Genomic DNA, 18,311 nt, shown 5'->3' on the forward strand with positions numbered 1-18,311 from the left:
ATAATGGTAGTGCTCTGGGCCTAGTTTTTCCAAAGTTATCAGATAGGATTAAATGCAAATAAATATAATGAATAGAACAGACAAATCATTGAGTTTAAAATAAATGCAACATGTAAAGTGCTGGACCCATGTTTCATGAACTGAAATAAAAGGTCCCAGAAATGTTCCATATGCACAAAAAACATATCTCAAATGTTGTGCACAAATTTGTTTATATCCCTGTTAGTGAGCATTTTATCCTTTGTCAAGATAATCCATCCACCTGACAGGGGTGGCATATCAAGAAGCTGATTAAACAGCATGAACATTACACAGGTGCACCTTGTGCCTGGGACACAGCCACTTTAAAATGTGCAGATATGTCACAACACTATGCCACAGATGTCTCAAGTTGAGGGAGCATGCAATTGGCATGCTGACTGCAGGAATGTCCACCAGGGCTTTTGCCAGATCATTTCATATTAATTTCTCTACCATAAGCCACCTCCAACATTAATTTAGAGAATTTGGCAGAATGTCCAACCTGGCCTCACAACCGCAGACTGTGTGTAACCACGCAAGCCCAGGACCTCCACATCCGGCTTCTTTACCTGTGGGATCGTCAGAAGGGGGAGGTGTATTTCTGTCTGTAATAAAGCCCTTTTGTGGGAAAAGAAAAACTAATTCTGATTGGCTGGGCCTGGATCCCCAGAGGGTCGGCCTGGCCCCCAAATGGACGGGTCTATGCCCTCCTAGGCCCACCCATGGCTACACCCCTGCCCAGTCATGTGAAATCCATAGATTAGGGACTAATTAATGCATTTCAATTGACTGATTTCCTTGTAAGAACTGTAACTCAGCAAAATCTTTGAAATTGTTGCATGCTGCGTTTATATTTTTGTTCAGTAGATTTCTTTGCATTTAATCCTATAGCTGAAATCCAGATAACTTGGAAAAACTGGGCCCTGGAGACTGAAACTGAATGGTTAAATGAATAAAGTAAATTATTTGTTTCAACACGCAGTATCAAATTGGTTTTAAGTTGCATGAAATGGCCACGCTACATTATCAAACTCACAGTTGTTTTGGTGAGATTAGACTGGTCTCCTCAGTGAATAGGAGGTCTCTTCCCTGGATGCACCATACCATAATAGACAGTGTAAACAGATCGGCCAAGGCACAGATACGCAGAGGACATGCCTTAATCGAGAGGCAATGCATTTCAGGTGCCATTTCAACTGAAATAAAACAAGTATTTTTTTTAATTTAGCAGTTCATTCAATTATGACGTGCCAGATATGAGCCACAGGAAAACCTTTAAAAGTCTTGACCTTGTGGTAATTGAGAGCTGAGCTGAACCTCCCTATGAGCACAAGGTATCAGAAAGACATTTTTAGTTGAAAAAACATCTTTCAAACAATTTTGCTCACTGGGCTTGTCTAATGTACAGTACTGTGGTTGTAAGCACAGTAAATAATTTTACCCTTCTAAACAACAATAACCCATAACATTAAATTGTGTAGCACAGAGAGAGATGTAATTGTATCGAGTGGAAAGCTGATATTGTATACAGACGAGAGAAGGAATATACAGTTTACATTTACATTTAGTTGAAGTCAAAAGTTTACATACACCTTAGCAAATACATTTAAACTCAGTTTCTCACAATTCCTGAAATTTAATCCGAGTACAAATTCCCTGTCTTAGGTCAGTTAGGGTCACCACTTTATTTTAAGAATGTGAAATGTCAGAATAATAGTAGAGAATAACTTATTTCAACTTTTATTTCTTTCATCACATTCCCAGTGGGTCAGAAGTTTACATGATACCAAATACGAATTGAGTGTATTGCCTTTAAATTGTTTAACTTGGGTCAAACATTTCGGGTAGCCTTCCACAAGCTTCCCACAATAATTTGGGTGAATTTTGGCCCATTCCTCCTGACAGAGCTGGAGTAACTGAGTCAGGTCTGTAGGCCTCCTTGCTCGCACACACTTTTTCAGTTCTGCCCACAAATGCTCTATAGGTTTGAGGTCAGGGCTTTGTGATGGTCACTCCAAAAGCTTGACTTTGTTGTCCATAAGCCATTTTGCCACAACTTTGGAAGTTTGCTTGGGGTCATTGTCCATTCGGAAGACCCATTTGCGACCAAGCTTTAAAACTTCCTGACTGATGTCTTGAGATGTTGCTTCAATATATCCACATAATTTCCCTTCCTCATGAAGCCATCTATTTTTTGAAGCGCACCAGCCCCTCCTGCAGCAAAGCACCCCAACAAGATGATGCTGCCACCCCCATGCTTCACGGTTGGGATGGTGTTCTTCGGCTTGCAAGCCACCCCCTTTTTCCTCCAAACAAATGATGGTCATTATGGCCAAACAGTTCTATTTTCGTTTCATTAGACCAGAGGACATTTCTCCAAAAAGTACAATCTTTGTCCCCATGTGCACTTGCAAACCGTAGTCTGGCTTTCTATGGCGGTTTTGGAGCAGTGGCTTCTTCCTTGCTGAGCGGCCTTTAAGGTTATGTCGATATCGGACTCATTTTACTGTGGATATAGATACTTTTGTACCCGTTTCCTCCAGCATCTTCACAAGGTGCTTTTCTGTTGTTCTGGGATGGATTTGCACTTTTCGCACTAAAGTACGTTCATCTCTAGGAGACCGAACGAGTCTCCTCCCTGAGCGGTATGATGGCTGCATGGTCCTATGGTGTATATACTTGTGTACTATTGTTTGTACAGATGAACGTGGTACCTTCAGGCATTTGGATATTTCTCCCAAGGATGACCCAGACTTGTGGAGGTCTAGAATTTCTTTTCTGAGGTCTTGGCTGATTTCTTTTGATTTTCCCATGATGTCAAGCAGAGGCACTGGGTTTGAAGATAGGCTAATTGACATAATTTGAGTCAATTGGCGGTGTACCTGTGGATGTATTTCAAGGCCTATCAGAAGCTTCTTAAGCCACAACATAATTTTCTGGACTCTTCCAAGCTGTTTAAAAGGCATAGTCAACTTTGTATTTGTAAACTTCTGACCAACTGGAATTGTGATAGTGATTTACAAATGAAATAATCTGTCTGTAAAAAAAATGTTGGAAAAATGACTTGTGTTATGTACAAAAGTAGAGGTCCTAACCGACTTGCAAAAACTAGTTTAAGAAATTTGTGGAGTGGTTGAAAAACGAGTTAATGACTCCAACCTAAGTGTATGTAAACTTCCAACTTCCACTGTATCTGCAGTGACAGTCTGTGTCCCTGAGCAGCCTTTGCACATCATCAGTTCACTCATTAGTTGAAAGAGTAGCACTTACATGTCTTTGATACAGAAGAAAATAAATGCCCTTGTTATTGTCTGCCTCATTGCCTGCATCCGTAATGGGTCTGCGACCAAACGACCACCCCTCATCACTTTTAAATGCTCCCTGAAACACTTCTGCGAGCAGGCCTTTCTAATCGACCTGGCCGGGGTATCCTGGAATGACATTGATCTCATCCCGTCAGTAGAAGATGCCTGGCTATTCTTTAAAAGTGCCTTACTCACCATCTTAAGTACGCATGCCCCTCTCAATAAAAAACAAACTAGGAATAGATAAAGTCCTTGGTTCACTTCAGACCTGTCTGCCCTTGACCAGCACATAAACATCCTGTGGCGTTCTGCATTAGCATCGAATAGCCCCTGTGATATGCAACTTTTCAGGGATATACTTCTTAATTCCATTTTTAGATTTGTGCATCTTTAGATATTACTGCAGTGTTGGAGATAGGAACACAAGCATTTGAAGTGATTTGTTTGACAATCAGATGAAGACCATGAACCAGTCATGAGGTTATGTTCATGGCACATTAAAATAAAATGTTTAGTGAAATTACATATTTACTAGAAATCCCATTTACTTCTTAGCAGGGGGTGGTGGGGGGGATCAAATTGGCCTCCAAATCACTATGTCCGCTCCTGTGTAGACTTACTGACTGATTTGGGTTAGACTATGAGTGAGGCTGTGCTTGGCCACTCGCTGGCAATGAGGATGTAGTGACAGACAGAACTTAATGTCAGCTCTAATAAGGATTGCACTGCATTTAGAGTGGTTAAAAAACATCATTGACATCTGTCACTAGTCACTGAATAAAGAGTCTTGCACGGTCTCCTGGTACTCCAGATGTTCAGGATTGGCTTTAGCACAAGTACTGCATGGTACGGCTGGCTGCTGTTGTTGGAACTGCACCAAACTTAAAATCTCTGAAGTGTCTGTTTTCTGGGGACTGTGAAAGGAGAGGCTACCTACTGTATCCATCGCCAACTTCATGGAGTGCCTTTTCGCCATCTAGTGGCCAAAAGCTGACAGAACTTCCACTGTAAATACACTTCCATGTAGCTAACAAAGGTCAGCTATCGCTTTTCCCATAAACCAAATTACAATGAACTCCGCTACATACACTGAGTGTACAAAACAACACCTTCCTAATAGTGAGTTGCACCCCCCTTTGCCCTCAGAACAGCATCAATTCATTGGGGCATGGACTCCACAAGGTGTCAAAAGTGTTGCACAGGAATTCTGGCCCATGTTGACTCCAATGCTTCCCACAGTTGTCTGGATGTTCTTTGAGTGGTGGACCATTCTTGACACACACGGGAAACTGAAAACCAAGCAGCGTTGCACAAACCGGTGTGCCTGGCATCTACTACCATACCCCGTTCAAAGGCACTTAAAATCTTTGTCTTGCCAATTCACCCTCAATGGCACACATACACAATCAATGTCTCAATTGTCTCAAGGGTTAAAAATCCTTCTTTAACCTGTCTCCTCCCCTTCATCTACATTGAAGTGGATTTAACAAGTGACATAAATAAGGGATCATAGTTTTCACATGGTCAGTCTGAGTCATGGAAAGAGCAGGTGTTCATAATGTACATCTCATAAGACAAAAATATTCACAACTAAAAAAACATCAACAAATTATGAAAAAATGTCTGACCATGGCACAAAAGAAATCAGTCTTTGCTAAGAAATTTAAAACTGAACAGTGATATTTCCATTTAGATTTCATTTTAATAAAAATTAATTACATACAATAAAATATCCAGTGGTAACATTTAAGAGACAATTTTTTTAAAGTTAATAAAAAATAAAAAAATAAAATCAGAACTCAAAAATAATAATAATAATTCTTCTAAATATATATATTTTTCTGAAAATACATATTTATTTTCAATAAGAGTGAGGTGAATTAAGAATGGCACAATGTGTGATTATGATGTTTGGACTGTATGGACCGTGTTGCCAGCAGAGAGGATTCAAGTTCACAACTGACATCTGCGTGTAACCCAGTCCAAAAACACCCGCTAACCTCTACCACCTAGGCTTGTGTGTAGACCTAAAGGAAAATGTATAGGTATTAGCAGTGCAGTGAAAATTCCTTTCATATTTTGATTAAGTTCCTAGGAGGTAAGGGATAGGGGCTGTTTCTGGACCGTGCCCATGTGTGTACAGTATGTGTCAGGAGTGAGGGTGTAAGTACATGATAGCCCCCGAATCCTCTAGTTTTTTTAAGGCTTCTGCTTCATGGGTAAGGTCGTGGTAGGAATCCTGAAACAGAACGAAAGCAAAGCCTAAACATATCACTTATTTTGCCAGATTTTTTTTTGAAAACATACACACAAGTGCACAAAAAAAAAATACTACCATGGCGTAGAACACTTAGAGTGTTCATCCCTGACATGGGAGTTGAGTAAAATCCCATGTACACTCACCTTCATGGATTTCATAGTGTCATATCCATAGTAGTGTATAGGATACTTCTGGTTTTTGGATGCTGGATATCCAAACCCAGCTATGTGCACCACGTCACAGTAGTTGAGTGCCACAAACACGGCTAGGATCCCTGTGGTGGGGTGTACTGGTTTCTGTAGGAGTGAGAACCAAAACCAATGACAACTATGGTATGGTAACAGACATGTAGTATCGTGTTTGACACTAGGGGGTAGCAGGGACCTGTAAAAACTCATGAGTCCTCTAGTTCTGCACTTCTAGTACATTAGTTGGCATCACTGGTATATTACAGAGCAGTGTGCCCTTTCCTTAATGTGTATTGGGACAAAGGGAGATGGTATTATTACTTTTGTCTCCAGAACAATACGAGGGGTGTCCCTGGTTTGATTCAGCTCTTGCTGACTTAAATAATTACTAATCTATTGTGTTATTAACTGTACGTTTGTTTATTCCATGTGTAACTGTTTGTGTCTCACTGCTTTGCTTTATTTTAGCCAGTTCGCAGTTGTAAATGAGAACTTGTTCTCAACTGGCCTACCTGGTTAAATAAAAGGTGATTTTTTAAATTTTTTTAATTAAATGATTACTAATGTTCACAGGGGAATTGTTTCCACATGACAGCTGTGAGGGAGTATAAATTCCCCATTTCCAAATGGTGCACTCTGTTCACTTTCCAATAGCCTTTCCTTATCTGTCCTTGGGGAGAGTGGGATAAATTGAGCCATTGTTTACACTCAGCATCACTCCCAACAAGGGAAACAGTACTCTTTCCAACAAAGATATTTACATATACTTCATATGTTGTGTATCCCTGGAACTAATCAGAATTCATGTAAACATTAGTTTTGAAAAAAGTGGGACAGGGTAAGTCACCTACACATTTCTGTACTGAATGTAATATTACCACTACCTTTTTAAACCATGTCTACCTTTATTTCCCAAACACAATTCAACACAATCACTTTGTCTTTTAACACAGGCTTAAAACCGAATAAAAACCTTGTACTTAAAAAAAACACACACAAAAAACACTTTCAACATAGGCCAGACCCTTTTGTTACCTCATATCCCAGCAATAATGCCTTGCATTACACCTGGAAAGGAAACACTTCAATTTGCTTAACTTGCCATTAGAGCAACCATTGGCTAAACTTAACCAAAGGCAAATATTTTGACTATATTAGCCCACAAAGCTACAATAACACACTTTCGTGCTAGGTTAAGGAGCTCATATTGAAGCGTAGAGGCCAACTCATGTATAAAACAGTCTTAAAAGTATCTAAAAGTGGTAAGTAGTTGTACCTAACTTTTACAATGTGGTTTCTTCCTTCAGACCTCTTCCTAAGTATTTGGTCAAATTATAAATTGTTTCCTAGAAACAAGGGTGGCTCAACCCTATTCTCCCATGTAATCATTACCCTTGGTTTACTCAACTACCCACAATTTCCAAGAAAGCTTCTTGTTCAGGTCCATTACTACACCCCACTGCTTTCCCAATTCTTTCCAATAGACCCCTACTGATGGTCTGCAGTATAAATCAGCCACATAAAATGAAAATAAAACAAGACACAAAACCTTCAAAATGGCAGACCGAGCCAATACTGGGTGCAGGACCATTTCCAAAGTAAATGTCTGTGTAAGAGGCACTTTTAAAACATCAATATTGTGACACAGGAATAAAACTTCCATTCTGCTCCTCCTATCAGTAACATGCATTCGATCTCTTTCGCCTGTTCGAGGCGAGACACGTCAGTTTCCTGCGTGGAAAGAGGATGCATCTGTCAGAGCGTGGCCCGCAAGGCTTTACGAGCATGCGGTCTGGGGTGAACATCCAACCCCAAGCCCTAAGGAGAGAGAAATTGGACAGGACCAGTCAAGTTCTCAAACCCCTGCTTCTCTTCATCACACCGTTGGGGACATTACTCCAAACCAGGTTCCTAATGAGCCTGGCTGGGCTGGGTGCATTAGCCTAATGTGGTCGGTCAACGAGCACTCCAACTTCTGTAGTGCGTCGCATAGTTTGGTCGTGGGCCCATGGAGCCTTGGTGAGAGGGGGTGAATATTGTCACTGCTGTTCCCCAGCCAGACCAGAGTGGTGGGAGTGGGATCTTTGTTTTGGAAAGGGGTGGGAGAGGCATTGGGGACTGTGACTGGCAGGGGCATTAGTTAGCCCTCTAGCCCTCAGCTCAGTCAGCCTCTATTGTAACCAGGGGGACTGCCTGCTGCTGCCTTCTCACAGGGCATGTGGATGACTGCCAACATGGCACCCACGGGGCAGGGTGAGAGAGGCATGGGGGCTGTGGGTCTGCGGTCAGGCCCTCTTAGCCTCCTGCTGGCTGAAGGGGCACACACAGGCTTCTCTGACCCAGGAAAGAGACAAGGCAGAGGAGAGAGTGGGGAAAGGGGTCAGGGCCGAGTGCTCGGAGTGGCCAATAGGGTCACGCAGATGGCGGGCTACTGTCGGACTGATTGCCTGCAGTACCCCTTCTTTACCACTGTTACCTTGGCTCAATGTTGTTTCAGCAGACCAAAGGGTGCACAGCTTCAGTCTCTGACATAGGGGCTCGCTGAGAGATCAAACTAAACCTGGCTTTGTTCCATCTCAAAGACATCTCCACCATGCACTGAACAGGCTCTCTTGGCAGATGGACCTCTTGGCCAATGAAAACATAATTCCACATTAGTTATAGTTCAAATCAATGTATCATGTATTTCAAAACCTAGAATTCCTCAGCCAAGCGGAGAATTGTGGTCCAATTTGTGAACAGAAAACAGCTCAATGGCTTACTATTAAAATGTAATCTGTCACAATATTCTATTTCACAATCATTTTTCTTGATTCCATTAGTTCTGTTGTTCCATTCTGCATATGTTCCACTGATATTTTCTGTTTTTCTTGCTCTTCCATTTCTGGGTAATCAGTAGAGCATTTGAAACTGACCTTCTCCTTTCCAAACTGTAGCTGGTAGAAATGCTTACAGACAGCACAGAACACTGGCCCCTGTTCAACAACCAATTATTTTTAAGGATGTACTGAGAGGCCTAAAAAAACATCAAGGCCTTATCTTTTAATGACGTTGATGAAATGTCAAGAGGAGCAAAATGTTCATTTGTGCACTTATGTGGTACAAACACCACTCTTGACCTCAAGTCAAAAAGCCTGTTTGCTAAATAATATTCAATTTTAAGTGCTGTAGCTAATCAAATATTGGACCTTTGAGTACTGCAGTCTTTGAAGATTTTTGATAGAGCTTAAGTCCACTTCAGATTTATTTTCTGCCCATATCCTGGTTCCCAAAGTAGATAGGAATAAACGGAGCTGGTCCCTTACCTGTTTTGTCTTTGGGTGAAGGGGGATTTGTAGCAGACTGCTGGCCGTTCCATGCAGGAAGTGAGGGTCCAGCACCCGGATGCGACTGGTACTGCCTAGCCAGATCTGTGGAGGGGGCTTCCAGAAACCCTTCCTCACCTGGCACACACACACACTGATCAGCGAGTGCACACACACAGAGCCTATGTCTACACAATTGAGGCCCTGTTTTAGTCTCATTCTACTCAGTTTCTCAGGGCAACCTAGTCGATGTGTAAATGAGGGGATAATGACCCTATTCCTAATCATGCTAAGAGCGACCATAGCAGCCTGAGCTAAACCAGAGAGTGGGGGTGTTGGGGCTGCTGAGACCACAGTTGAAATTTTCAAGTAGGTTTGGCAAGGCTGCCATTGATTCTGCATATTTTGTCACTGCATGGCAAGTACCAGGGAAGCAGATAAAACGGAGGTGTGTGCACGCACACATCCAGTACCCTCTTCTCGTCGTACAGGATCTCCTTGAGCCAGCGGAGGTCCTGCTGTTTGAAAGGCACTAGGACCATGAGGGTGTCGGGGTCGTTGTGCATGCTGGGGTTGTAGGAGGCCGACTCAGGGTAGAAGAGACGCATAGTGGTCTTGTTCCCCACGTCGTCCTCATAACCTCTGACGGGGGCGTCATTTAGCCTGCACAGGAATACAGAAAGAGAAACCTTAGCCATTCCCTTCTATAAAAATAGTAATTAAACAGAGTAGTAGTTTAAATAGCATTGCGTGTCCTACATTTGAATAAAAAAAGCAATACAAAAAACACAAGGTTGCCATGTAACAGTGCAACTCTGGACAAAAATAAATTAACATAATAACTAAGTTTAGAGCTGTTCTACCCTCCCTCTAATGTAACAGAATTAACTCCACATTTCACCACCATGTATCAAAACAAGAATGGAGGTAGGAGAACGCTTTGTAGGAGAGCAGAACAAAAATGTCAATGAACTCGATTTCCTCAGCCTGTGAGATTAGCGTCTGAGAACGGGAGATGTAAGAACTGAGCTGAACAGAACAGAGCAGAGTGCATTGTGCCTTGATATGACCTAATGCTGGATATGACTTAACCCTAACCCTCAATATGACCCGGCAAAATTGTCTGGGCTGTTGGCAAGAGGCTTATACAAAACTCAAAATGCCTGTATTCAGTCAAAGGCTATAAATGAGATTTGGAGAGGTCACTGGGTTATTTTTCTGCCAGGTAGACCAAATCCCCCCTTTAAAGAGACAGAGTTAACCCAACAGTATACTGGTTACACAGAGAAAGGCATTAAAGCAAGTTCACAAGTCTGAGCTGGCCATTATGGTACAGCCACATTGACTGCATTACGCTTTTGTGGGCAATACGAATTAGATTATCCCTTGACTCCGCACCATAGAAAATCTGTTTGTTTTTTACTGGAATTGCTATGGAAAAGGCCATTGGGGAAATGGCTAAACACTATTGCAGCTACAGACTGGACTCTAAGCCATATTTCAATATCAAATTATATGGCTCGACTGTACGGCATTATATTGCACTCTATATAATGATATTGATTAGGAATAACACTAATTGAATTGGGCAGGAGCATCATTGGGTCAATGAGGAAATAGTCCATCAAACGTAGTGAATCAGATAGATCTGATAAATTAAACAGAAGTGGTGAGTTGTAGCAACAGTTCAATAGAAGAGAGAGGGAGGATGGACTTAATGACAATCGTGTGGTAGAAAAAAGGATGGAACCATTAGGCTTTATACTTACCGGATCACCACGTCGTACTCGTTGATGATGCCGCCCAAGGAGCTGTTTTTAATGGCAAACCCATTTCCTATGACTGCACACGTTCTGCAGTCTAGACTGCGGACATAAAACAAAATAAAATTATTACAATCCCTTTACTTTAGTGTTGCCTTATCCATTATTTTAAAGTTCAAGGACACTTTGAGGGGTGACTAACTGCACACTACAGTAGAACTACTGGACATTTTCCAGCACTGCCATTGTAATAGTGACTGGTCACTGCTTGGGTTGACATTTGGCATTCTTGCTTGAAATGAAGTCAATGAACTAAGGCAGCTTCCCTGTGGCACATTTGTCCACCCATTACACACACACGATTTGAGTCATTATGTTAGCACAGCATTTACACTACATTTAGGAGACACACCAACATATATTGCTCTCAGACACATATCAGCTATCGGTGGTTCTTTGTGACCATAACAATTATTGTAAGAAATAAAGTGGTTCATACGGCACACCAGAGGTTAACAACCTTGCTAATATGGCTAAGAATCACTCATCCCATTACCTATCAATGCTGGCCGGCATTTTGTAATTGGCAATAATGGCTAAAACCTTCAGCAGCAGCAACTCTGGAAAAGAGATTAAACAAGGTGTGATCACTTGGACTGATTGTAAATGCTGATAAATGTGTGGTAAACTCAACGCATGTCACACACACGTTTTCTGGAAAGGGAGCATAAACCTAGTGGACATTGACTCCATAATGCTTCTCACAATCAAATTACTCTTAGTAAGCTAATAGCGTGTAGAGCATTAATATTTTTTGCTTTTTATTTAGGTTTTGCCATTTTCTTTTTACATGTAGAAAACAATACAAATAAATGCATACAAAGAGGACCCCCTAGTCCCATCCAACCTCCCGCATTCCTCCCACCCTTTCCCCACCCACCCAGCAACTGAAGTTGCTTATCAGTCTCTCCCCCCCCCCCCCCTCCTATCCATCCTCTGATTCCCCCTGTACCAACCCTTCCCCATGGGCCTGAAAGCATAGAAATTAACAAAAGTCTAAATAAATACAGTATATAAATTGGTTTGAATGTGTGGGGATTTAGCAGAGATTGTAAAGAACAGAGTCAAAGACTCTGGGGCGGCAGAGTAACCGAAAGGTTGCAAGTTCAAATCCCCGAGCTGACAAGGTACAAATCTGTCGTTCTGCCCCTGAACAGGCAGTTAACCCACTGTTCCTAGGCCGTCATTGAAAATAAGAATTTGTTCTTAACTGACTTGCCTGGTTAAATAAAGGTAAAATAAAAAATAAAATAAAACTCAATTGTTCCTTGACTAGCACCATTCAGCCTATCTGTCAATAAATTATAAAAGTAATAACTTCTAATATTATAGAGAGTGAGGTGGTTGCCATCTTAGAGCCAACATTTTTTTTTTCACAGTAGTGCTGCCTGCCAGCAGTCATCTTCTCTGACAGCTCCATGAATCTCTTGATCAATCACTGTCACGTAACATAGATGCAAAGCATTGAATATTTAAATTCATGCACTTGGAAATAAATTGTGTAACTTCATCCCAGAAGCATTTAACTGCATTGCACTCCCACATCACATGAAGGAATGGTAGTAGTTGGGAGTTGGGGGCAATTTCATCATAAAACATTTCCTTGGTGTTAAATACATTCTTTGAACAAACTTAAAAATGTATAAATTGATGCATTGGATTACGGGATGCCAAAGTCATATTTTTCTATATTCTGTTCCAGTGGTGGTTCAAATTCAATTAGATCTGTGGACCATAGTTTAATGGCTAGCTCAGAATTTGATTTATATTATACTGATCTGGGCTTCTGAAAGAACGGATAATTTATTTATAAATCTCATCATTGGATGTTTCGGTAGTTGGGCTTCCCAAGGGACTACATTGAGCAGCTATAATGTCCTAAATTGTACATTTAGAAAAAAGGAGTTACCTTGTAATGTGATCTTTCAAATCTTGGAATGTTCTCAAATCATTAGTGTCCATGATAACAGCAAGGGTACGGATTCCACATGTGGACCATTGGGGCGGATGAAAAAGGCCACCTCCAGATTGCAGGGCATTATTGTGAAATATTGGAGTATGGGCATGACATTTAGAATCCCAGTCACATTGTTTAAACATTTTGCAACAAATAGAAATTGTATGAGCAATAATATGACCTAAGCGTAGTTTACATTGTTTAAGTGATATAAATCAGTGAAGATTTATATCAGGGCCATAGGAGACACCATATTTTTCTCTACTCAGCCAGTACAATAATAATGTCTAAACAAATTCAAGGTGGAGCAAAATGCTAGAGCTTGGAAATACAATTTAAAGTTAGGAGGACTATTTGTACCAACCTCTTTCCCTCTTTGTAAATGTATTCATTTATCTGGGATTGTTTACATTTTGAAGCAGGACTATGGATTTTTATCTAAATTTCCAGAAGGTGGAGCCAACGGGAAGCATTAAACTACAGAAATTCAGCCTTGGCAATATATTCATTTTGACAATATGCTGCTGGTTAAAGCAACTGGGATATAATTACACCGACTGAGGTCAGATTGAATACATCAGTAGATTTGACAGAAATGTGTTATTTCCTTTGATTGACAAATTGCCTGGGAAAGAGGTTCCATGTATAATAAGAATAGCAGAGGTGAAATTGGATCACCTTGTCTGCTACTTCTAGTGATTCTGAACAGAGCAGATATTGTCTGTTATAACTATCGCTGAGGGATTGGCATATAGTATTTCAATAATATTAATGAAAATGGAGCCAATTCCTATATGTTCCAAAACAGACCAGAGATATGACCATTTTGGTCAATCAAAAGCTTTTTCTGCATCAAGAGATAATACAGCCCATAGTCAGAGGCTATCCGAGGATAAACGCTTTGGTCTGTGTGGCTCAATTTGGTAAGTCATGAGACGACAACATTGTTGGAAAAAAAGTTTAATATCTGTGTTTATCAAAGATTGGGGGCGATAGAGAATACAATGGCATCCTTATTTTTACTTTTTGAAATAAAAGCAAAATTAGAATGAAATGTAATTTCCTAAACATGTTCCATTAAAGGCTTTGTGGGAAAAATGAAAACAAAGCAATTACACAATGAAATGAGAGCACATACCACTGCCTTTAATACCGTAGGGTAATGGAAGAGTGGACTGATTATGTCGCCAGAAGAAATCATCCAGTTTGAAGAAGAGCTGTGTTTGTCTGCTAATGCTGTATTAGGAACAGGGGAGAATAGATTTCACATTACAAAAACAGAAATACAAAGATATGCTGTACAGTTCCTACTAAATATTCCACACTGCCAATGGCATGGAGATCTACACTGTTGACCTGGCAGTTTAGTTTGTCATTAACCTCTTGAAACTCTAGGGGCGCAATTTCATTTTTGGATGAAAAACGTTCCCGTTTTAAACAAGATATTTTGTCACAAAAAGATGCTCGACTATGCATATAATTGGTAGCTTTGGAAAGAAAACACTCTGACGTTTCCAGAACTGCAAAGATATTTTCTGTGCGTGCCCTAGAACGTGAGCTTCAAGATGCGACGGCATCCAGGAAATGAGCAGGATTTTTGAGGCTCTGTTTTCCATTGTCTCCTTATATGGCTGTGAATGCGAGAGGAGTAAGTCTGCCCTTTCTGTCGTTTCCCCAAGGTGTCTGCAGCATTGTGACGTATTTGTAGGCATATCATTGGAAGATTGACCATAAGAGACCACATTTACCAGGTGTCCGCCCGGTGTCCTGCGCCGAAATTGGTGCGCAAAAGTCAGCTGCAAGTATTTTTCCACAGAATTCAGAGAAGAATGCAGGCTTCCACGAACGATATATCAATGAAGAGATATGTGAAAAAACACCTTGAGGATTGATTCCAAACAACGTTTGCCATGTTTCGGTCGATATTATGGAGTTAATTCGGTTTTCGGTTCGTTTCGGTAGCCAAATGTGATGTACAAAACGGAGCGATTTCTCCTACACACAGACGCTTTCAGGAAAAACTGCGCATTTGGTATGTAACTGAGAGTCTCCTCATTGAAAACATCCGAAGCTCTTCAAAGGTAAATGATTTTATTTATTTGGTTATCTGGTTTTTGTGAAAATGTTGCGTGCTAAATGCTACTCAAAATGCTATGCTAGCTTTGCATACTCTTACACAAATTAGTCAATTTCTATGGTTCAAAAGCATATTTTGAAAATCTGAGATGACAGTGTTGTTAAGAAAAGGCTAAGCTTGAGAGCAGGCGCATTATTTTCATTTTATTTGCGATTTTCAGAAATCGTTAACGTTGCGTTATGCTAATGAGCCTGAGGCTTTAGTCACGATCCCGGATGGGGAGTTTCAAGAGTTAAACTGAAATGAACTTAATGGCCATAATTCCTTCTCATTGTTCAACGTAATCAACCCGCATGTCTATTACATGCTGACCATACCGCTTGCATCACATGCAATGCAAAAAAAAAAGGTACACATACAGTTGATGTCGGAAGATGACATCCACCTTAGCCAAATACATTTAACTCAGTTTCACAATTTCTGACAGTTGATCCTAGTAAAAAATTCCATCTTAGGTCAGTTAGGATCACCACTTTATTTAAGAATGTGAAATTTCAGAATAATAGAGAGAATGATTTATTTAATATTTTATTTTTCATCACATTCCCAGTGGGTCAGAAGTTTACATACACTCAATTAGTATTTGGTAGCATTGCTTTTAAATTTGGTCAAACATTTTGGGTAGTCTTCCACAAGCTTCCCACAATAAGTCGGGTGAATTTTGGCCCATTCCTCCTGACAGAGCTGGAGTAACTGAGTCAGGTCTGTAGGCTTCCTTGCTCGCACACACTGTTTCAGTTCTGCCCAAAAATATTCTATGGGATTGAGGTCAGGGCTTGGTCCTTAAGCCATTTTGCAACAACTTTGGAAGTATGCTTGGGGTCATTGTCCATTTGGAAGAAACATATGACCAAGCTTTACCTTCCTGACTGATGTCTGGAGATTTTGCTTCAATATATCCACAATTTTTCTTCCCTCCTGCAGCAAAGCACCCCCACATGATGCTGCCACCCCCATGCTTCACGGTTGAGACGGTGTTCTTCGGCTTGTAAGCCTCCGGCTTTTTCCTCCAAACACAACAATGGCAATTATGGTCAAACAGTTCTATTTTGGTTTCGTCAGACCAGAGGACATTTCTCCAAAAAGTACAATCTTTGTCCCCATGTGCAGTTGCAAACTGTAGTCCGGCTTTTCTATGGCGGTTTTGGAGCAGTGGCTTCTTCCTTGCTGAGCAGCCATTCAGGTTATGTCAATATAAGACTTGTTGTACTGTGGATATAAATACTTTTGTATCCGTTTCCTCCAGCATCTTCACAAGGTGCTTTTCTGTTGTTCTGTGCTTGATTTGCACTTTTGCACCAAAGTACGCTCATCTCTAGGAGACAGAACGAGTCTCCTTCCTGAGCGGTATGATGGCTGCGTGGTCCCATGGTGTTTATACTTGAGTACTATTGTTTGTACAGATGAACGTACGATCTTCAGGCGTTTGAAAATTTCTCCCAGGTATGAACCAGATTTGTGGAGGTCTACAATTTCCTTTCTGAGTTCTTGGCTGATTTGTTTTGATTTCCCATGATGTCAAGCAAAGAGGCACTGAGTTTGAAGGTAGGCCTTGAAATACATACACAGGTACACCTCCAATTGACTCAAATAATGTAAATTAGCCTATCAGAAGCTTCTTAAGCCATGACATTACTTCTGGAATTTTGCAAGCTGTATAAAGGCACAGTCAACTTAGTGTATGCAAACATCTGACCCACTGGAATTGTGATACAGTGAATTATATGTGAAATAATCTGTCTGTAAACAATTGTTGGAAAAATTACTTGTATCATGCACAAAGTAGATGTCCTAACCAACTTGCCAAAACTATAGTCTGTTAACTGGTTGAAAAACAAGCTTTAATGACTCCAACCTATGTGTATGTAAACTTCTGACTTCAATTGTACATGTTACTCAAACATTGCACCAACACTGCTCGCACGCCTCAGCGAGCATCTGCGTGGCCATGCGCTAAAATAGAACCCATTTCTATTTGTAAAGCTCAACGCAATGCAAGTCCGGCCTCTCCCATCTCCTCATTGGTTTTAGGAGCATATACCCATGTGGGTGATTGAAAGATGAACTGATGTCCACACTCTAGTTGGTTGTAGTAATGTACCGTAAAGTTGGTTGCCAACCGCCATATAAAGTCCAAAGTAGTAAAGAAGTAGCCTGAAGGAGGAGAGATGACGAGAAAGGAATTTGATTTACCGTTTTATCTGTGGATTAATTGTCTGAGTAGAGGACCTTGTGCATTTCAGGTAAAATAACAACCCTATGTTTATATCCTTTGACAAATTAGCTAGCAACAGCAAGCTATCTAGCTAAATAGACAAATGTTTAATGCTTTTCGAACCTTTCCCCAAATTAATATAATAGATTCAGAGTTTGTTTAGATATTTCAACTTGCGTGTCCTGATTGTGTCTTGTGTGGGGCTACAAAATCATGCGCGCAATGGCGCCCGCATGCGTCTGGTTTGGTCAGCATGTTAGGCAGACAAAATCGTACTCATTATAAGCAAAGCTGATTTCAATACATTTTCCCCCTCAACACGTAATGTCTACATAATGTCATTCAGCAAGCATGACCCTCCATAAACCATCCTCTGCTAAAAGCTACTTTTGGGCTCCCGATTGTCTCAGTGCTCGAGGCTTTAATACAGACACCCTAGTTCGAATCCAGGCTATATCACAACCGGTCGTGATTGGGAGTCCCGTAGAGCGGCGCACAATTGCCCCAGCGTCGTCCGGGTTTGGCCGTCATTGTAAATAAGACATTTGTCCTCAACTGACTTGCCTAGTTAAATAAAGGTTCAAATTAAAATTAACATATTTTTACTGCCAAGAAGAACAAAACAATGATATACCGTACTGAAACTCCAAGGAACGGGGTGAGACGAACATCATGCCCTCACTAGTAATTAAATGTATGTGAATACAGTCATGTCTGTCTTAGTCTCCTCATGTTAATTCTCTGGTTGGAATTTAACATGGAGGATTATGTTTTAGACGCTAGCTGTTTACGAGTAAGTAACAGTCTTTGACTGTTAGTTGTGGAGACATTTCTTGCCATGCTGTGCCAGTTGTAGTTGTCAGTGAAAGACTAGGGGACATCTTGGGGGCTTCCAATTAGGAGTGACCTCGTTATTGCCTGATTTGCTCGTTATTGTCTTCCGGTTCCGGGTTGGAGCGGGCGGTGGCATCTACACTTCGGTCCGCAGGTAGTATAACCTTTCATTACATTTTCATTACATTTCATTATAGTACAACGGTTTGATTTGTCTAATCTTAGCAATTTCTTCTTAGCTAGCTACATAGCCGTCTTTGTATCAA

General features: G+C 40.9%; 1 protein-coding gene across 5 annotated transcripts in view; it reads right to left on the bottom strand.

Annotated features, from left to right (window-relative positions):
• Positions 1-5,008: 5,008 nt before the first annotated feature.
• LOC135553029 (CMP-N-acetylneuraminate-beta-galactosamide-alpha-2,3-sialyltransferase 4-like) overlaps positions 5,009-18,311 on the bottom strand; it is a 36,017-nt gene continuing 22,714 nt past the window's right edge. For 3 of the 5 annotated variants that reach the window (XM_064985080.1, XM_064985082.1, XM_064985083.1), the window contains 7 exons: positions 13,998-14,095; positions 11,399-11,462; positions 10,849-10,944; positions 9,553-9,742; positions 9,080-9,217; positions 5,730-5,882; positions 5,009-5,565 (listed from right to left, as the gene is read on the bottom strand). In XM_064985080.1, coding sequence (XP_064841152.1) covers positions 5,476-5,565; positions 5,730-5,882; positions 9,080-9,217; positions 9,553-9,742; positions 10,849-10,944; positions 11,399-11,462; positions 13,998-14,095 — 829 coding nt within the window. In that variant the 3' untranslated portion in view covers positions 5,009-5,475. The other 2 variants (XM_064985084.1, XM_064985085.1) reach the window with 2 other exon arrangements.

This window comes from Oncorhynchus masou, chromosome 13 (genome assembly GCF_036934945.1).
Source record: "Oncorhynchus masou masou isolate Uvic2021 chromosome 13, UVic_Omas_1.1, whole genome shotgun sequence".
Lineage (NCBI taxonomy): Eukaryota > Metazoa > Chordata > Actinopteri > Salmoniformes > Salmonidae > Oncorhynchus > Oncorhynchus masou.